General features: G+C 34.7%; 1 protein-coding gene across 1 annotated transcript in view; it reads left to right on the top strand.

Moving 5' to 3' along the window:
• The window catches only part of LOC124373229 (very long-chain-fatty-acid--CoA ligase bubblegum-like), a 39,733-nt gene that overhangs the window by 5,520 nt on the left and 11,394 nt on the right, over positions 1 to 22,819 (top strand). Inside the window, exons 6-9 of the mRNA XM_046831621.1 lie at positions 9,728 to 9,923; positions 19,268 to 19,369; positions 20,265 to 20,411; positions 21,710 to 21,778. Of these exons, the coding sequence (XP_046687577.1) occupies positions 9,728 to 9,923; positions 19,268 to 19,369; positions 20,265 to 20,411; positions 21,710 to 21,778 (514 nt within the window). The remainder of the gene's footprint in view (positions 1 to 9,727; positions 9,924 to 19,267; positions 19,370 to 20,264; positions 20,412 to 21,709; positions 21,779 to 22,819) is intronic.

Genomic DNA, 22,819 nt, shown 5'->3' with positions numbered 1-22,819 from the left:
CAAGTCATCAAGAAATGCAATGGTGTCAAGTTTTACATAGTTAGTTTTTATTAAAAGTTCTGTTCTTCTCTTTTCCAATTAAGGAACTCATCCATGGAGTAGAAGGGCCGGTGGGAGAGCCACCTGGTCAGCGCAGTCTTCAGTCTCTTTCCTTGAAGCTTTCGTAAGTCGTCTGGAAGATGATTGAAGAATTTTCTACCTATGTAGGATGGTTTCCTCTCGAACAGGGCGGAGTGGTGTAGGGGCAGGTGGAAATTGGAAGCGTGGCGGGTGTTGTAAGTGTGGAGATCGCGGCCTCGTTGCAATTGCTCCCTATCAGCGTGGACTATAACTTCTATGATATATAAGCCGATAATCGTTATCACGCCATAGTGGGGGAAGGCTTCCCTACAGCTTTCACTTGGACCAAGGCTGGACATGATCCTGACTGCTCTTTTCTGTAGTATCAGGATTTTTTTCAAGTTACCTGCACTTGTGCCTCCCCAAACTGTAAGGCCATACCTTATGTGGGACTCAAATAACGCATGGTAGGCGATTTTTGTAGTTGCATCATCACTGGCATGCTTTATTCTTTTCAAGACGTATAAGCAAGAATTCAGCTTTTTGGAAAGTGTGTCAACGTGATTGTCCCATGATAAGTTGCTATCAATTGTCATGCCAAGGAATTTAGTGTGACTTTCCATTGACACATCAGGCAGTGCAGGAATGTCTTCATGCCTCCTTCCAAAAGCTAGTTGTTTTGTTTTTCCTGTGTTGACTACTAAATCGTTTTCATGACAGTATTGATAAGCCATGTTGAGTGCAGTGTAGGAGTTGATTGCCAAGTTGTTAGGTGATGATTCGGCCACTAAAAGTGTTGTGTCGTCCGCATACATCAGAGGGGCACAATGTGTGCCCAAGTATTGTGGCATGTCGTTGGTCATGAGAATGAACAGGACTGGTCCCAGCACCGATCCCTGGGGTACTCCTCTGTTGATAGGCAGGGGCTCTGATCTTACTGTATGTAAGTATGTTTTTTGAGTGTATTGAATTTCAACTGTCTGGCTTCTTCCCGCTAGATAGCTCTTAAACCACTCTTTAGCATGCCCTTTGACTCCAAGTTGTTCAAGTTTGTGTGTGATCAATTCATGTCCTAGGCAGTCGAAGGCTTTGCTAAAATCTAGCATAATGCCAGTGACCATGTTTTTTCTTTCCAGGTTATCAACAATGAATTCTGCAAGTTGGATAATGGCAGATGTTGTGGATTTTCCCTTGATAAAACCGTGTTGTTTGTCTGTCAAAAGATGGTGCCGTTCACAGTGGTCCATTAATCTTTTCAAAACTACTTTCTCGATTACCTTTGAGCAAGTTGGGATCAACGATATGGGCCTGTAGTTAGTAGCTTCTAAGAGGCTGCCGCTTTTTAGCTTTGGATATATCTTACTTTGTTTAAGAGCTGATGGAAAATGCCCTTGAGCAAGTGATAGGTTTATTATTTTGGTGAGGGGTGAAATCAGGGCTTTGCTGCAGTGTTTCAGAATTTTTGCTGAGATTTCATCAAGCCCTGCTGAGGTTGAAGGCTTAAGGCTGTTAATTGTAGCCTCAACCTCATGATTATTAGTGAGAGGCAGTTGGGTTAAATCATGATTTGTACTTAGGAGTTGAGTTGCGATCTGTTTTTTTGTTCTTGGCTGTTTATTTAGGGTGTGATCTGCTATATTTGTGAAGAACTCGTTGAGGTGATTAGCTATTAGAAGGGGGTTGGTCGTGATTTCTCCTTGTATGTTGAGTTGTGGTTGAGAAGAATTTTGATATTTTTTTTCTCTCTCATTGTTTATAACTTGCCATAAGGCTTTAGATTTGTTTCCAGCAGTAGCTATGTGATCTGCAGCTGCTTTCTTTTTTACTGTTCTTAGCCTGATGTCGTAGTCTTTCTTGGCCTTGCACATTTGATTTTTATCCGTCTGTGCTCCTGTCAGCTCGTATCTTTGGAGGCAATCCAGATATATTATTTTGAGACGTTTAGTTTCTTCATCTGAATATATTTGTGCTTTCCTCTTCCTTTGTCGCACGATCTTCCTTGGACACACTGTGTTCATGGCTGCAACAATGGTTGATAAAAAGTTGTTGTAAGCTGTTTCTGCTGAGTCTGCGTTTTGTACGTTTTCCCAGTTTTCTTGTTCCAACTGTGCCTTAAGAAAATTTAAATTTTCTTGGTTTAAAACTCTGCGTATCATGTTCTTCTGGGATGACGGTTTTATATTGTGTTTTATTTCACAGAGTTGGGCAGTATGGTCTGAGATTCCAGCGTGAATTACGGTTAAAGTTATTTGTTCCCTAGAATCAAGAATCAAGAATCAAGAATCAAGAATCAAGATTTGTGCAGATAAAATCTATTGATGACATGGATGTGGGGGTGACTCGTGTTGGAGGGAGTGGTAGCCTTGTGATGTTGTGGCTGCTTAAGGTGTTATTTAGCATTAGGTTGTCCCTATCTGTTTTCATCCCATCCACATTAATGTCCCCCATTATTATAATTGGGTGATTTTCTGCTTTTGTATCTTCAATCGTTGCTGAAAGTAGGCTTAATGCTTCCTCAAGCTGTCCTGCAGGAGTTCTGTAGACGCCAAGAATGTACAATTGTCTTTTCCCCGATGTTAATTTAATCATTCCCATTTCACATAATAGTTCTTGGTTATTTTCTATGTCAACAGGCTGTACCAATGTTTCCAGTTCGTCTTTGACAAATATGGCAACACCTCCTTTTTTGTGGTTTGTACGGCTGAAATGTGTTATTAGACAGTAGTTTGGTATTCTAGTGTTTTCAAGTTGGTCTTTCTTTAGCCCATGTTCACTTAGGATGATAACATCTGGGTTTATTTCTTCAAGAAAGTGATTCAATCTGTTTGTTTTGTTACTAATTTCTTGCATGTTTTGGTGTAGGATGTAAAGTTTATTTAGAGGATTTGCTGAACTTGAGGTAGCTGTTCGTCTTGCTGCATTGAGATGGGAAACTGTCATTTTTTTGTTTAGGCCTCTTTGCTCGATTTCTCCTTGAACTTTTTCAGATGGCAGGCCTCTAAAAAATGTGCAACATGGCCAATTCGATAGTGTTCATTAATTTTCTTATAGATGTCTACATGATTAGTAAAGAAGTCTTCAAGGTTCTCTGTGTCCAACCGAATTAATGCTGTTATTGGCGGTTTCTTCACTGATGGTTTCGGTTTACTGATATATCCTAGTCCAGCCTCATCAACTGTTCCTCTTTGATGAGAAATTGCATCTTGGGGGGCATTTGTAGCAGCCGGTGGTTCTGCAGAATTGCTGGCTGAATTTAATTCTGCGTTACTATGTTCTGTTGTGTTACAGGCTAGATGTTTGGACCTATACTTGGCTGCTAGTAAAGATGTACTGTATACTTTCCTTGTACTCTTCTTGTTCGTTACAGGTTTTATGAATGTTTTCCGGGGTGTTGAAGAGATGGAATTGGGTGGCCTAGTTGCGTTCATAGAACTTTGATTGTTTAGCTGTTCCTGCAATGTTTTGACAGTGTTTTCCATTAAGTCCTGTCTGAGTTTTATCTGAGCTAGATCATTCATTAAGGGGTGAATGGACTCAGGCATTCCTGAATTTGTGTTGATGGAATTTATTATTAAGCTTTGTTGGTCTCTGATTTTTGCCATTTCCAACACAAGAGAAGAGGAGGCTGATGTCGGTAAGCTGTCCATTTGCGTCTGAGTAGCAGTGCTTAAGGTGGATCTGCACTCTGTTTGATTGATGTGTTTCATGTTTTTTAGTTTAGTGTCAAGACCTGAGATAGTTTGCATTAAATGGGTTATTTTGTTGGAATAGTCTAGAATCAGTAATTCTTGTTTTTGATCATGTTCTTCAAAAATGTGTTGAATTTGTAATTTTTCTTGAGTTACTTTGCTGAGTTGTTCTTGAGTGTCTTCTAACTTACCGAGCAGATTTTCTATATTTTTAAGGTGTTTCCTTTCCTCTTCTTTCATCTCTTCTATCATCGCTTCACTGCTAGCCACCTTGTTCTCTAATATAGCAATCTGGCACTTTAAAGATTGGTTTTCTTTTAACAGTGCCGTACCAACGGTGGCTGCCATTTTTAGTTTGTCTTCCTCATTCGTAAGGTCATTTTCCAGGATACTACTTTCTAAGTACGTTAAGGTTGTGTTATTTCCTGTGCTAAGAGAGTTGAGTGACCCTGTATCAGAAACTGGATCATCTGGATCAGACTCGAAAATCTCTTCTTTGCCTGTGACTTCCGTGCAGTGTTGCTTATAAGCGTTTTCTGCTTCCTTTAGGGCTTTGTTGAAGAGTTTATTTTTGAAATTGTCTATTTTGGGTTGGCCATAAAGATTTTTTATATTGTTCATAACAGTATATATCAGATTCTTTAATGTCTGCACAATTTTTGTCTCCAAAAAAGATAACCTTATATTTTTGGCTGTGATTTTTGTCATTTGTTTGGATCTCAGTAATTTTAGCTGGCCAGTGTGGGTAGCCTTTTAATTTTGCAAACACAATTTCTCCAGTGATAAAACTAGTTTTTTTGCTTATTTCCATGTTGTTAGTGCAGCTACTAATACAGTTTTTAAGAGTTTGGCTGGTTCTCTATGTCAAATATATATAAATATATTCAAAATATTCAAATATAAAAACTTCAAACATTTGTATTGCTTCCTTGGCCATTAGCTAGTTTGAATATTGTCAATTTATAAAAGTTGATTTGATTGTATGGCCAAAATCTCTGTAGAAACTGTTAATTGTAGTACACAGTCAGGGTAGTTTCCAATATTTTCATATTATTCATTGATATTAATTAATCAATAATTTAAAATTCAATAATTAAATAAATAATTTAAAACTGTATAATAAATAATTTAAAACTGTATAATAAATAATTTAAAACTGTATAATAAATAATTTAAAACTGTATAATAAATAATTTAAAACTGTATAAAAACAATATATTAAAATCAGTGATCATTAAAATGATGTTAAAATCGGTTATCAGTAGCCGGTTATCACAGGTCTAAAGGTGAGCGCTTGTTTATTGAAGGTTGAATTGACAGCTGGTAGACTATCGCTAACCATTTGATTATCAGACAGCTGTTTCTGCACTTAAGTTGGTTGGCTCGCTGGTGGGATGGTGATTGGTTATAACATGCTACTTGAGTCAAACTTCAACTATCTGTTTCCTGTCTTAAATATTTTGCTGTTTTATTATAAAATTATTTTGTTTATAAAAATATTAGTAAAAATTGTCATTAGGAGATATTGAGTGAAGAAACACTAAATATTTGTGGCTGTGTGATTGCTTTACAGTCTAAAACTTCATACAGTGTGTATTATAGACATTTGGGTTTTGCCATTATGATGTAAGTAATATTTGAAACTAATTTGTTCACTTTTGTAGCTGACAAAAAGCCAAACCTTTTATTTGAATACTTTTAGAATACTTATCTGACCAATTTCTAACACACTTGTACTTCAGAATAGCACCAGAAATGTCAATCTAGTTCAAAATAGCTCTGTAGGATACAAAGTTGGGATTCCATAGAACAGTTGTGATTTTGTCATGTTTTCAATGCTGTGCACAAGTATTCCAAAGTATCAACCCTCATTTTCCATGATCCCTTGGAATCCAACAAACAGTGATGTTGATCCTTCAGATTTAAGTGATGACTTTGTAACTATCTCAAGTTTATGCGATGCCTTCAAAAATGCCTGGCTATCAGAGAAAGTTTTTATTGTGTTTCTTCTGTATCATAGAAATGACTCTCACAAGTCCAATTCTTAATGGCAGTGACCACCGCTTGAAATACTGTAGAGCAAAATCTTAGAGTGACCTCCAGTTTCCTACATTGCTGCTTGCCCCTGCAATTCCAGTATCAGTACCATTTTTTTGTCTTATAGCAACCATTCAAGTTCAAATCAAATCAAAATGCCTTTATTTACAAGCGTTTCTCAGTACATACACTGTTTTGCAGAACAACTCAAGTCATTATTAATGGCCTTACATACTAAATAACAAAGACTTGTGATTAAAACTAAAAGGAACAACATTGGATTATACTAAATAGTAAAACTTATACACTAACAACTTAACTAAGTTATTTATCAACACATATGTAGTCCTTAAGTTTTAATTTAAAAGAATTGCAACTGTATTGCTTAAGGCTAAGGGGGAGGTCATTTTACAATTTAGGGCCGAAATACGAAAAACTTCTCCCGACTTCATGCCTGACTTTTCGAAAGTCAAGAAGGTAGCCATGGCGGGTACTGTGTTGCGAGACCCCCTCCCGGAACAACAACCGCTCGCTCAGGTACTGCGGTTCCTGGTGTGATAGGACCTTATGGACCAATGAGCAAATCAACATCCTGCAGACGGACTCCACTGGTAGCAGGCTGGCAGCATCTCGAAAGGGGGACACGTGATCAAAATGTTTCAAGTTGAAAATGAAACGCACAGCAGAGTTTTGAAGTCTCTGAATACGTTCTAAGTCCCCCCGCGAGATGCTGTTACAATAGGCTTGATAGCAGTAGTAAATGACGGAAAAAAACCATCGACTGCATAAGCTGAAGTTTCGCAAATTCCGGCAGTAGAGATCTGAATCTGTATAGACCTCTTAATCTGCCAAGTGCACGTTGTATGACATAAGTGATGTGTTCAGAGAATGTTAGATCGCTATCAAGCATGATGCCGAGCGTTTTCACCCTGTCACACAAGGTCAAAAACTCCCCATCAAGAGCAATCCCCACAGCACTGTCTGTCAAGGCCTGTATTGTGTTGTGTGGTATAGTATGAAGGACAGTGCACTTGCCTACATTGAGCTTTAACCCATTGTCTACAGACCATTTACTGATGTTTTCAAGATCAGAGTTTATATGGGCAAAAGCCACCTGAACTGAGCTAGGGTCATAGGACAAATGCAACTGGCAGTCATCAGCATACATATGAGCCGTACAGTGTTTAATACACTTTGGGAAGTCAGAGGTGTACAGGTTAAACAGTACAGGACCAAGACAACTTCCCTGAGGCACACCTCGCTCCCTACTTAGAGAGGCAGATGTCTCGTCCTCAACCCTTGTCACCTGGCTTCTTCCTTCAAGATAAGACTTCACCCACTCAATAGCGTTTTCTCCAAAGCTGCAATAGTGCATCTTGGCCAACAACATTTTGTGACTAATTGAGTCAAATGCCTGCGAATAATCCAACATAACAATGGAGTTGTATTTTCCACTGTCTTTAGAGTCAATCAAATCTGAAAATAAGTTGATCAGGGCAGTGCAAGTACTATGATTATGTCTGAAGCCAGATTGAGTTTTAGGAAGAATGTTCTTATCATCCATGTGCTTCATCAATTGCTTAGTAACAATTTTCTCCAATATTTTGGACATCGCTAGTAAAATCGATATTGGCCTACCTTAGGTAAGGGATGAACTATACTTTCTTTCCATCTTTGTGGAAACATGTCTTCAGACAAGGACTCATTTATCAAATGTGTGATGGCACCTAGTGCATATGGACTCACGGCTTTAATCATCTGAATAGTAATTTCATCGCTGCCCGCTGCTCTGGTTTTTATTTCATTCATTGCTGATTTCACGTCCTTGTCAGTGACTGCATGGAAGTTAAAATTAACGGCATCATTATTTATCTTGTTCGAGTTGAAATAAATTATTTTTTCTTTGCTAACCTCATTTGCACTGCCCATCTCAACAAAGTATCTGTTAATATAATTTATATTCAAATTATTAGGCAAACAGTTATTGGTAGAATTTCCAACTACATTAAATTTCTTGAGGCACGTCCAGAAATCTTTTGGGTTACTTTGAAGATGATAATTTTTCAGTGAAATATGCCTTTTTTGCTTTCCATATGATCAGGTTCAATTTATTTCGTGCCTCTTTGTACAGTTCCCAGTCTCCATTAGTTCTGGACTTCCAATATTTTCTATGCAGTCTATTTTTAATTTTTGTATTCTTAATTATTTCATCATTTCTCCAAGGAGCCTTCTCTTTTGTGACTCTTTTATAAACAAGAGGGGCGTTTTCATCAAATACCTTTTTAATATTCCTTGAAATAGATTGTTCAATATTATCTATTCCATCTAATTGCGTTGCACTATTCCAGTTAACATTTGCGATTGCAGCTACAGCCCTTTCTTCACTGAAATGTTTAAAATCTCTGTAAATAATCATTTTAGGCGTTTTTTTTTCTTATATTTAGGAACTTTAACCGTGCAATAAATAAGCCTGTGATCCGTTATTTTTATTCCTCTTTGATCTATAATACTAGGTGCGTCTATGACGCCGGTCCTCTCGATTTCAGCCGACCTGTCCACGATTATGTGGTCTAACAAGGTGGCTGAAGTTGCAGTAACTCTTGTTGGTTCATTTATAAGTTGTAATGCGTTTGATTCTTTCAAGAGTCGGCGTAAACATTTAGCTTCATGGCATGTCTTTAATAATAAATTAATGTTAAAATCCCCGAAACACATTACTGTGTTTACTTTCATAGCCAGGCAAACAAAGAGAGAGTGTAGAAGAGCTGACATCGAAGTGTACCTCACGTGTGGCGGCCTGTAAACCACACACAGACCAAACCTCACCCCTTCCACTTTGGCAATTAATAATGCAAAGAGTTTCAACTCCATGGCCTACATCCGCTAGAGTGTATCGCTCGAAAGAAATACTCTCTCTCACGTACAGGGCCACACCTCCACCTGTCGTATCAATAGAGGAGTCGTTTAGGGTACCTTGGCGATCACAACGAAGTAGCGTGTACCCCGGTATATTGAAACCAACTGATGAGGTTTCAGGACGAAGCCAGGTCTCAGAAACCCTAAACGCATCAAAATCAAAGTCACGCACGAAAGAACTCATCTCATCAAAGCCTGTATTAAGAGACCTCATGTTTAGATGCGCGACCTTGAGACGTCTTTCACCCCCCCCTCTCGGCTAGTTTCCCGACACCCGCGAGGTGTCCAGACTTCCACAAGCATCGTGGTTGTCATCAATGTCCTGCACGGGTTCGGGACTCAGGCCGAGATTTGAGACAACTTCATCCTGAAAACACGGGGGACAGGTGTTTTGTGCATCGGGAAGTTGCAAAGCTGCGGAGATAGCCTCCACAAACAGTGAGCCTAAGCGGGCGACACCTCTTATATTGAAGTTCCATGTTTAGTGGAAATAAATTAGAAACGCAGTACACATCACTCCTCTTTTGCTCCTCTTTTTCAGGATAATTAATAATCTTATCCTTTTAACTTCCCTTGATATCTAAGGCACTTTAGTTTAGATATCTGTTAGTATTCCAATCATAATAAATATTTCCATTGCACAGCGATCTCAAAATTTTCTCTTGACCTGCAACAATATGATTTTCCTCTGTAATTTTATGTAAATTGATTAAGCGCAATGCTGACTTTCACTCTGACCTTAATCATAATTGTCATATAATGTGCCAAAAATACTGTATAGAATTACAGTTTCTGTTTAGATTATTTTAACTATTGCTCCAATATAGCTCAATATAGTCTAATCCCTGGAGTTGAACTATGTAAATAGAAGTCCTGATAAATGGGAAATATGGAACAATATTTTAAAGTATTGTAATGGAAAGTTAACGTGTTGTTTAAGAAGTCCAGTATCATAAAGTTCTCCTCAACATGAATTATACTTTAAAGTTTGATAACAATTTTGATCACACACAACTGTATTGCAGAGGTTTCGCAGTTGGAATGTACACCACAAACAACCCTGACGCTTGCTACCATTGTCTGCACACCAGTGAGGCCAACATATGTGTGGTGGAGGATGACAAGCAGCTGCAGAAAATCCTCAAGATTCGAGACCAGTTGCCGCACCTTCGGGCGATCATCCAGTACTCGGGCACTCCTAGTAACCCTGGCGTGATGAGCGTGAGTTGATTGTTTATATGAGTTGTCACTGGTTTTCTATAGGTTTGTTTTCCTTCTTATAATGGGCCTATTGCCATACACTTAAGCCTCAAGGGCCTAATGCGCACTCCACAGACCAGTCAGTTCTATAAACTGCAGAAAACAACTGACCAGGTCCTTGTGGAGAAATTCACGACACTTGTCAAGACTACCAAATATTACACTCTCTTGCTATTGCAGTTCAATCAAATAGCAGGTGTTCAGAAGTTTCCTCCTGCCTGTCACACAATCTACACAGCAGATCCTCCCATAAAATACCAACTCTGTAAAGATGCTTCCTCAGGTGACCATATCCTGTAATTAGACCCACAACCTCAGAAGACACTGACCTAAAGAGAAAAGATCAGACACCATCACGAGGAAAGGCGACTGCAGGACTAACCTACTCATACTCAGACCCGTATACAGCCTCCACCTTCTCTCACTGATGTTCAGTGTGAACTGACTTCGAGACAACTCTGATGGATTCACAGCTAGAAATACCACAGTACGGTTCAGGCCCCATCATGTTGGACACCAAGCCCAAGTTGGCCAGGGCATCAGCTCTTTCCTTTCCAGAGACCTCCTCTTGACAAGAAACCCAACGTACAGTCACATACTGTTGATACCAAGGAATGAAACGACTTGATAACATTATCAGTCAAAGTTTGGAGTTGAACACACAAGAGTCCTACGTCTCCATGTTGCCTCGTCGTCATCGTCATCGTCAGACGTTTCCGTTATAATAATAATAATAATAATAATAATAATAAATAATAATAATAATAATAATAATAATAATAATATAATAATAATAATAATAATAATAATAATAATAATAATAATAATAATAATAATAATAATAATAATAATAATAATAATAATAATAATAATATAATAATAATAATAATAATAATAATAATAATAATAATAATAATAATAATAATAATAATAATAATAATAATAATAATAATAATAATAATAATAATAATAATAATAATAATAATAATAATAATAATAATAATAATAATAATAATAATAATAATAATAATAATAAATAATAATAATAATAATAATAATAATAATAATAATAATAATAATAATAATAATAATAATAATAATAATAATAATAATAATAATAATAATAATAATAATAATAATAATAATAATAATAATAATAATAATAAATAATAATAATAATAATAATAATAATAATAATAATAATAATAATAATAATAATAATAATAATAATAATAATAATAATAATAATAATAATAATAATAATAATAATAATAATTAATAATAATAATAATAATAATAATAATAATAATAATAATAAAATAATAATAATAATAATAATAATAATAATAATAATAATAATAATAATAATAATAATAATAATAATAATAATAATAATAATAATAATAATAATAATAATAAATAATAAATAATAATAATAATAATAATAATAATAATAATAATAATAATAATAATAATAATAATAATAATAATAATAATAATAATAATAATAATAATAATAATAATAATAATAATAATAATAATAATAATAATAATAATAATAATAATAATAATAATAATAATAATAATAATAATAATAATAATAATAATAATAATAATAATAATAATAATAATAATAATAATAATAATAATAATAATAATAATAATAATAATAATAATAATAATAATAATAATTTTATTTGCCGTTAAGCAGGGAAGCATTGACAAAGTCATAATTCACATGTATACATACAAGCATGTCAAGTACAACTAAGTTTAATTAAAATTATAACTATACAAAACTTGAATAATATTAATTCAAAAGTCTATGATATTCAAATTAAAAAATTCGTCAATGGAATAAAAGGGATTATTTATCAGCCATTTATACAACTTTTTACAGAAGGTTTTCTCAGGATATTTAATGATTAAGTTTTGTAATTTATTATATATTTTTTAAGTGAGATGACAATGTGGCTATTCAATGTTTTAGTCAATCTACAAGAATTAATGTTTGACTGGTTTTTAGATCTTGTGTCATACTTATGACTGCTTGGTTTAAGCATATCAGAGTTTTTAAAAACATACAGGATCAAGTCAAAGATATACACATTGATCACTGTAGGAATATTTAAGCTTACAAATATGGGTTTACAATGTTCTAAGGGCCCTGCATCAGAAATGGTTCTGACAGCTTTTTTCTGTAGCACGAGAATTTTCCTCTATCCTAACTGCAGTTTCCAAACAGAATTATTCCGTATCTGAATACCGATTGAAAATTTGCAAAGTACACTGATCTAATGTAATTTTGATGAATGCAATAAGTTAACCGCTTTAATAAAAATATACTCGAGATAATTTAATACTTAAATAATCAATATGTGGTCCCCAAGTAAGAGTCTTGTCAACATAAATTCCTAGAAACTTTACGTTAGTAGAAGGGTTATCTTTTAGAAAGTTTTCATTAAATTTTCTCAAAGAAAATGAGATTTTTTGTGTTTTTTCTTCGTTTAAATGAATCCATTCGACATGAACCATTCAGAAGCCTCTTTTAAAGTATTTAGACAAAGAGATCTAAGTTCTTCAAGGTTTTTATTAGAATTAAAAAATGTAGTGTCGTCAGCCATACATATAGGTTTTACCTTTAACCGAATTTGGAAGATCGTTAATACTAATTAAAAAAAGGAGCGGCCCCAGTACAGAGCCCTGAGGTACACCGTATGAGACCACTAACTCCTTGGACCATTCTCCATCTATACAAACCTTTTGTTTTCGATTGCTAAGGTATGATTTAAAAAAACTTAATTGTGACCCTGAAACACCATAGTAGTTCAATTTCATTAACAGTTCTGAATGATTTACACATTCAAAAGCCTTGCTCAGGGTCACAAAGGGTGGCCTGAGGCAAAAGCCTTGTTCTCAAAGGCTGATAGCACATCTTGCACCAACATATCTACAGCGTCAATAGTAGATTTTCCCTTTCTAAAATCCAAATTGAGAATTACTTAAAAATTTGTTTCCTTCAAAATACGCATTTATCTGGTCATAAACCAACATTTTCAAATATTTTGGATAAAACGGGAATAATCGAAATTGGGCGATAACTCTGCGGCTTGTCCTTGGGCCCCTTCTTAAAAACCGGACATATCCGACTTAACTTCACAACTCGTCAGGAAAAATTCCCTCCACAAGACATAAGTTAAAACAGTAAGACAAAGGACTTGCAATGGATTTTATTATATTTTTTAAAAGGTTATTGGACATTAGATAAATGTCACAACTATTTGAGTTTTTAAGACTGCTGGCTAATGTAATTACTTCATTAGGAGTAATTGGTCGCCATGCAAAATTTTGAGAATTTCACTGGCAAATTTTTAATAAGCTCCTCTGAACCATATCTAGAGCAGCCCATTTTATTTTTTATTTCATTTACAGAATTGATGTAGGAATTATTGAATGAATCAGGTGAAATTCCAATGTTAGAATTATTTACAAAACTCATTTTTTCCATTATCTTTTATTATTTTCCAGGCAGTTTTTACATTTGTTGCTGCTATTATTTATTAATTTTGTATTATGAGTTTAATTTTGCATTTTTTACTGATTGTTTATAATGTTTCTTCAGGTCTAAAAAGCTTTTATTTCAGGTTCTGAGGCCGATTTTAGAATTTTTTTTACTATACCATTCAAAAATAATAATCTTTTTTTTATGTCAGCTAGATCATTAGTATACCAATTATGTTTTAATACTGATAAATTATTCTGGTTTACTTTTTTTAGTTTGGCAAAATAGTTGATATTGTCTATTAGCAATTTAAAAAAAATTTGAAAAGCACTGAGAGCAGTTTGGTTTATTCATACTCAATATGCCATCCCACTGATACGTGTTTTAGTTTGTCTGTCAAGTGTGCCCAGGCATTATTAGAAACAAATAATTTGTAATAACTGACAGAATCTGGACTATTTTCCGCTAATTGTTTTTTCCTCTTTACTGAACCAAAAGGTGCATGTATTATGAGACCATTGTGGTCAGAGAAAGGAAAGTTTAAAAATGTCACAATCTATTTTAAAATTCTCTTTGGTAATTTACTAGAACATTGTCCAGACAATTAGCACCTCTGGTTGCTTTATTGTTTATGTAATAAAAATCATGCTGGCGCATGACATTACAAAACTGTTTTTTGACATGTTATTAGTTTTGGTGACGTCAAAATTAAAATTAAAGTTCCCCCCCCTATGATAGAGGTGTAATTTGGGCAGCTAGCTAAGAAAAGAGAGCAACTTGTCAAGATTTTCAAGGAAGATATGTGGGTTTCCGGATGGTGAGTGATAAAGTGACACTATTATAAGTTTTAAACTATCAATAAAAATTGCAGCTGCCTCAAAGTTTACTTCTGAAACAAATTGATTTACATCACATGTCCTGCTTTGGACATCATTGCGGGTAAAAAATCAACGAACCCCCGCGAATGTGGTTTGACCGACAGAGAAGCGCTGACACAGGTATAACCATCAGGTGCAGCTAGTTTAATTTCCTCCTCTTTGAGCCAGTGTTCACACAAACCTACCACAAAAATATTTTTATCAGTTAAAAAGCTATCCAAAATTGAAATTTTATTTTTTAGACCTTGAATATTTAAAAACAAAACACTGGAATTTGACCCGTTACAGTTAGAGACAGTATTCAGATTAGTATTAGTATTTTTTTTTTGTTTTACTTGTGTTTTGGTTACGTCTTAAACCTAAGCATAATTTATTTCTATGGGTCTTACTCCAAAAAAAATCTATATTTATAGGCGTACTATTTAGTGAACCTGTAAGCACATGACACACAACTGACCATATCATCAACCAGCACATTTATTACAAATGTTACCACTAGATACTGCCGGAGTGAAGTGAGCATCTGTATTATCATCTAAGGTAGCAGGCTCCATTGTCTCCCCGTCTGAGGTCACAGATGATGACATCTCATCAGCAGAACTCAAAGTGCTGTCATCTCACTGGGAGTTGCTGGATGTGTTAGTATGGTTGAAGCGAGACCATCAGAAGATATCGGTATTGCAGCTGGGGACATATCAGCTTTCTCCCACAGTTCACGGTGTGAAGAGAGATGGTGTATCTTAGCTTCTCCACAAAGGCGGAATAGGATAGTCCGTTTCGAAGCTTCCTTTTGCGTACTCATTACATTGTGACGATGTAAACAGAAGCTTTACTGACTTTAATAAACTTAATCAGTTCAGCAACAAAGTGTTCAGGTTCAATACCATCTCTTGTACAACCCATTGGTGAACAAATAAGTTGTTTTAGACCCCTTTTTTTAAATTCTCGAGTTAAATCTTCAAAAGCTAGGTTATAATTGCTAATTTTGGGTTTTTGGTAGTATTTATCTTTTGTAATTAAACTAAATATTTCAGCACCTTCTGCAGTTTTCTGGTACGCCAAATGACTTGTAATGCAATCTTTCATAGAGGGTTTGCCAAACTTTTCTTTAAAATCGTTGCAATTCCAGCACTCATACTTCTTTCATTATTTAGGTCTGCCGATATGCAATGTGAGAAAGCGACATGTTTCGTCTCCTTGATGTTTTCCAAAGACATCCATGATGTTCGCCTCAATTACTGTAATTGGTTCTTTATTTTCCATTGTTGGTATAATTGAGGACCTTGCTGATATTGGAGAGAGAGGGAAACTAGTGATTGGTGTTAACCTGATATTAGCAGATATCAATTTTATTTAGAAAATCTATAATCATAAAACTCAGTTTCTTTTTTCCCCTATAGTTCAGGTGCAAGCCATGGCGTGTGAAAATGCAGTCTATTGAAAGAATCAAAATCAATAATATAGACATTATCTAGTCGGGAAACAATTTCTCGTATGTAGTTGTTCGCCATTGCTATCTCGTCATGTATTGGGCTGTCATGCTGTAGGTCAAAACGAGGAGGAATTGTGGTAATACAAACTGATCTTGTCTTGCTGAAATTTTTTTAGTTTGCTTTCCATTTTTTCATAGATTACCTGAGGTGTTTTCTTGAGCATATCGTTTGTCCCAGCTAATAACATGAGGGGGCGATCAAGAGATTCTTTTATTTGGCCATAAACTTTTGTTATATCAGCACCAGGAGTCACTAATCCGTTAATGCTGATTTTTTTTGTTGCTACATTTATCAATAATTTCTGGAATACCTCTACCTTGGCTATCGGCATAGAACTCTAATTTAACTGCTTTATTTTATCTAGCTTCTCTTTCAGTTTCACATCCACAATAGCTAATTTATTGAAATTTAGATCTTTGCCACTTCTTATTTGACACCTGGACAGAAATTCATTTTTACCAATATTTTTCTTTGTATTACTAGAAGTCCATCTATTTTTATCAATTGTTACATTACTATCTTGGTTTGCTCCTCTCTTTTCCGTAAAATTGCTTTCTTCATTTTGCAGAGTCCCTAGAACTTCGTAATAATTTTTAGATAAGATTGAGGGTAGTTGACTTTCAGGTGCATTGAAACTCTTGAGTTGACCTTTTTTTATGTGGTTCTTATTTGAGGGGTTGAGGATAAAGCCATCACCACTTCCTACTTGTTTACTTGTTTCAAATTCGCCAATTATTGTCTTTTTTTTTTCAAGTTCGTTATTTAAATTAAGGATTGTGTCATTCAAAAGCTGGACATTGTTTTCTAAGGAATGGATTTTCCCAGTCATTGAGTCGACTTTTGAGGATAGTTCTTTTTCTTTTTCCATTGTATTAATGGGCCTCAGCTGCATCAAGCTTTCCATTACCAAAGATGTAAAATCACTCCTTGAGAACACAGCATTATTAATATTAGTTACAATATATGCCATTAGTGAGCGTTTCGTTACTAAATCAAATTCCTTTAGCTGATCTGTTTCCATATACGTAACTTCAAATGGTTTTCCATTCAAGATGTCTAATACCACCTTTTCAACAAAAAATATGGAATAAATAGAACAGTCATAATTATTTATCTGCTGTGGCCCATTTATTAATAACAGCTTAGGATCTGTTGACTCCATATTCATATGTCTTGTCAGTTTCACCATAACAGTTTGTGCATGAACTAGGTTATGATTGGACATTGAGTCATAGTAATGGTACTCATTGGTAGTCTTATGATACAGCAGAATACTCCAGTGGGAGCCGCCAATACCATCCAAAATTTCTGAGTCATTTATTGGCACAATAAGGACAGTCTTATCCTTTACATTAAGATGTTCTAAAAAATGATTATAATCTTCAAGAACTTTAACGGCCTGCCCAATAACAGGATCAATTATAAGACAAGAATCACCCAGTGAAAAAAACAGAGTGTTGAATAAATTTAAATATTTATACATGATGTTGTCTGAGAGCCATTTTCTCCCCAGGATCTCATTAACAGCATGCAATGATGGTGAGTCAATTTTCTGTTTGGGTGATTGCCGAGTTGCACATAGTCTCATTCTGAGTATTTTCAGGTTGACTGCTAATACTTATATTAAATACTAGGACTAGAACTTGCTATGGAGCTGTCCATTAGGCTAGTGTCAACAGATTCATTTAATTGAACTTTCCCAGGTTCGTTAACTTTATTTTTTGAAAAATTAAAGTGATCAATTTTTAAATTTAAGTTATTATCTTTTATAAATTGAGATAGCTCTCTTTTTGAGCGGAATATTGTTCCTTTAGGTGATATAATGTACACATCCACCCTGCTTTACTCATTCCACCCTTCCTTATTATTTCCTTTCTTACCCAGCCTTTTGGCATTTTATCAGGGGAATTAGTCATTCTTATTATAAATCAAATTAAATTCAAACTAAGCCAACAGAGAAATAAAAACAATACTAATAATTTTTATAATGCTGTGTATCAGTAATGATGGTAATTCAATAATTAAACAAATGCACATGTACAAGTAGGTTCATTATTACTATTAATACTTAATACTTGTGCTGCCTCAATTTTTTTTTTTTTTTTTTTTTTTTCTTAAATAGAAAGAAAACAATTCTTTAAACAATATTTATATTAAAACAGCTTAGTGAATTGACAGATTGAAGGCTGTTCTGCAGTATAGTAAGTTGTTGACAATCAGTAGTTCAGTCTGTTGACAGGTGATTGAGATCAGTATCAGCTGTTTAAAGTTCAGGTTCAGACCACTCAGTACACAGAGCAGGAAAGTGTACTGATTAACCTGTCAGATTAGGCCTTTAGTTTCTGTGGTCAAATGATCTACTAATGTGCTGTACTTTGTCACTTCCTGTCACAATAATATCTAAGCAAAATTAAATTAAATAAAACTTGTGTTCAGTTTGTATGTGTTCACTTGTATTATGATAATATTTCAAAAAAACATACAAATAATATTAAAGCCTTGTTAATAGTGTCCAGATTACAATAGTGTTACAAACACTCATTAAACCATGTGGTTTTGGCCTACCAAAATGTAAGTACTTTTAAAAAACTCTGAACTAGAGCAATAATAAAAATAAAAATTTGAAATTTTATATTTGATAGATCAATTAACACTTATCCAAATATTGTTGAGTCTCTCGGTGTCACATAACACTACTATACCATAAAAAAACTTTAGAATTTAAGGATGAAAGATATTTTAAAAGGCTTAATCCACCATTTTGCACATGATAATCCACATGATAATCGTTCTCACGGGTCGTCGTACACAGCCTCCTCCACTTTAGTCTATCGTTCCAGGTCTCCTCTTCATCCACCTGTATTTTCTGTAGTCCCCTTCTCTCTATGTCTTTCCACACTTGGTCCTCCCATCTTCCTCTCGGTCTTCCTCTTAGTCCCTCTAAGTCCAACCCCTCGTCCTCGTCGTGAGGGACGGGCAACGGCTCAAAGAGACGGCTAACGGGGCTCTGGTGAAGCTACGTCAGGTCTAGCAAGCCGGTAGTGGATAAAACTTGCTTTCAAAAATAAGAACAGCCTCCATGTTGCCTGCTGCCTGAAAATGGTAACCGTCTTACTCCTCTATCGCAGACGAATATTCTCATTCTGTAAAGCCTGTGACTTATGCTTGAAAATAGGTTTAGAGGCAAGTTCAAATTGAAGTACCACAATTTTATAATTAGTGTAATAAATTTTCTTATATTTCCAACCCATGTATCTAATGGAATCTGGTATGCACATACGTTAAAATCTGGATATAAAACACATCACACATGTACTTATAAGTTAAGTGCGTAATTAGCAGTGAGCAACTTTTGTTTCTTATGACCATTGTGACAATAAATCTTCAATACTGGATGATATAACAGAGGAAATTATAAATTATTTGTTTCAGTGGACAGAGTTGATGGAACTTGGAAAGAACCAAGATGATACACAACTAAACGCAGCTCTGAAAAAGATAGCGATCAATGAATGCTGTACCCTGGTATTCACAGTAAGTTTTAGCAATAATATTATGTCTAGAATTGTTTGGAGTTGATTTATTCTCAGAAATACTAAATGAAGCATTTTAATACATTTGTAAGCAATAACAATATGTTATTTTCTATTTCCTCATAAAGATACCACTATGGTTGTTGTTTTAACTTAAAATTATGTAGATAAAAAGTAATTTATATTGATTAACTAAAAAGAAAGGCTAAGGGTATAGCACCTCTTTCTATGTTTGAAAAGGAAACAAAATTGCATTAAGCAGTTTATTGCTTGAAAAGTGTCTATATTGTAAACTTCAAATTCTAAGATGTGTATTGTACAGTGCACTTTAATAGCTGTAGAGTAGTTTAAAAGGTTGTTATTTTATGATTTAGTTAAGAATATTACTATCTATGTAAATGTGAAATAATCCTAGGGTCTTTGCATAAGGTTCTTTTGTTAACCTGTGCTCTATTATTCTATTATCCTAAAGCTCTTTTATGCCTAAGTTCTCTTGCTCCTTAAGTCTTCAGTATATCTGATCAATTGTACTCATTAAGACAGAACATTACATCATTTTTATGAGTAATTTAACATAAATAAATTACAACCCCTTTGTGACAACAACAAAGGATTAAATTGAGATGTATCCTGTACTGACTATCCATATGAAATTGTTACAAGATAATAATTAAAAATGTATACTCTGATTAATTCAGAAACAATTCATATTACACAATTACATTTTTAACTTTCCTTTAGAAAGGATCCCTGAAACCCTTACAGATTGACCACTTCCTTTTATTGATCCCCACATCTATTTCTAGACTGTTTACTCATTAGGCTACATCTGTCACGTGTGAGTTGGGAACAAAAAGTAGTTCTACAACAGTTCTAATAATTTGTTTTTTTTTCAGTCTGGCACCGAAGGATTGTCTAAGGCAGTAATGCTCAGCCATGACAACCTGACGTGGGATAGCTACGCTGTCAGCAAATACTTGCAACTGGAAGAGGCTTCTGACAGTATAGTCTCTTATTTGCCGCTGAGTCATATAGCTGCCCAGGTAGGCTATCAGACACTGTCATATACATTAATAAATAAGATCTAAAGCGTAACTTAATATATCCATACTTAGCCTATACTCAAAATATCCATAAAAAATATAATTAGAGAAAAAAATTTAAAATATTAATTTTCTGCATTTAAGCCATTACTAATTCAAGAAATTAATGTGATCAGCTGTATGTATACAATGATTTTTACGCTTTGACGGCCACCACTGTTGCAGTTGGGCAATACAAATTCTCAGAATAACTGATAGTGTCGGTGTTGAACATAAAATGAGGATTAATAGACACTAGACAATATCTTTGAGATTTATTACAGAGTCATACAGTTGTAAAAGATTTTATGGATGTGATTTCTAGTTAAGGCTCGTTATTCCATGAGAAGAACTCATCCAGCATATAGAATGTGTGGTCATATAGCCAACTCCTTGTGTCCTCTTTAAAGCTATTAGATTGCTTTTTAGATGTTTTGGTAGTTTTTTTTTTAATAATTTCATTCCAGTATATGAAGGGTTTTCTTCCAATAATGCTGTTCTGTGTATTGGTAGAATGCTTGCTTGTCTAGTGTGGCTGTGTAGATGTCTTGTTTTGGAGGGTCCATAGTCATACAAAACCGCAGAGCCATACTCCGACTGGTTTTTTGGACAATTTTTAACTGAGGGCCTGTGCCTGTGCCAGACCCCGTCACACCTCTATTTGAAGGGACCGTTTCAACGGATGAGATAGCTCAATCTAATAACTGTAACGCTATTATAGGCTTAATTTGTAATATGGTTCATTACAATTTCGTAGAAACTGTGATTATTACTTCTAAATTGTTACTATCACGTTCGAATACTAAGCAGTGAATTTTTATATTAATTATCACTAACAAAATAATAAGAAGTTGTTAATGGGATACATTTATCCATTTATTTATACATTTATTATGGGGGAGGGGGTTGTGACGGGGGCATGGTGGCAGGACTTGACAGGGCCCGGCCGAATATCTTTTCCGGGGCCTGCCAGAACTAAGTTTGGCCCTGCAGAACAGTATCGTATAGTTTTCACAATGTAAATTATGTTAATGTCAGTATTTTACAGTTTTTGAAAATGTTTGTACAATTCTCTCATGGTCATATTCCAGCCATTATCATTATTATATTGAGATATCATATAGATAGTGAGATATTTATTTACATATAACTGTGATGACCAACACTGATGTTGATAAACAACACCTGGCATCATGCTGACCATGTAATATAAAATTAAACTTTCTATGACTGACATTTTCTGTTTTTTTTTTTTACAGTTGGCTGATATATACATCCCTATATTTATTGCTGCAAAAACAATCTTTGCGGACAGTGATGCTCTTAAGGTGAGAATGGTTTTGTATAATAGACTATTATTCAATTTTGGTGTAGGATTCATATTATTCATTAGATATCAAGTCTGTTCAGTGTTGTAATACTACTTGATAGAAATGTTTTTTGAAAAAGCTCCTTCATGAGATGAATTCAATCAAAATCTTCACTAATTTATTATTCTTAATTGTAACACTATCATAGAAATTTGCTATCATTGTGTTGAAAAAAAAACCTAACACAACGTTTTGTAACCAGTAAATTGCTTGCATATCAAACTCTAAAACACAAGTCACAAGTTTAAGAATCTTGTCTTTTAAAAGGTGATTTTTTTTATTGGTGCGGTTTTTAAAACTAAATAAAAAAATGAAAAACAACCTGCATTGACATAAAAATGCATTTATTTGAACTACAGTGTCATGACATTAACGTTTAAAAATGATTTCTGGCATATGGGCTCCATTTCGTTCGCGTAGAAAGCCCAATCGAGAAATCCAATTTTCGAATACTCTTTCCAGCAGCTGTGGTTGAATTCCGCCAATAACTCGACGAATGTTAGCTTCCAAGTCATTTAAAGTTTGTGGCTTGTCAGCGTATACTTGAGACTTAACATATCCCCACAGAAAGTAGTCTGTTGGCGTGATATCACACGACCGTGGGGGCCAGTTGACACTACCTCTAAATGAGATGATACGTTCACCAAATGTTTCTGCCAAGAGGCCAATTGTCTCGTTTGCCGTGTGGCACGTCGCGCCGTCTTGTTGGAACCAGACATTTTCTAAATCCACTTCAAGTTCGTTTAGCTGAGGAAAGAAAAAGTCCTGTAACATTGCCCGATAGCGTTGAACATTTACCGTAACAGTCTGGCCAGCATTGTCTTTAAAAAAATAAGGGCCAATAACAACACCTGCCCAAATGGCGCACCAAACGGTAAGTTTTTGTGGATGAAGGAAGGGGCATACCAACAAATTCTTTTGGGTTTTCATCACTCCAAATCCGACAATTCTGTTTGTTGACAAAGCCGCATAACCAGAAATGAGCCTCATCACTGAAAA

The sequence above is a fragment of the Homalodisca vitripennis genome, unplaced genomic scaffold, assembly GCF_021130785.1.
Source record: "Homalodisca vitripennis isolate AUS2020 unplaced genomic scaffold, UT_GWSS_2.1 ScUCBcl_5073;HRSCAF=11620, whole genome shotgun sequence".
NCBI classification, from domain to species: Eukaryota; Metazoa; Arthropoda; class Insecta; order Hemiptera; family Cicadellidae; genus Homalodisca; species Homalodisca vitripennis.
This window is presented reverse-complemented; position numbering and strand designations above follow the sequence as displayed.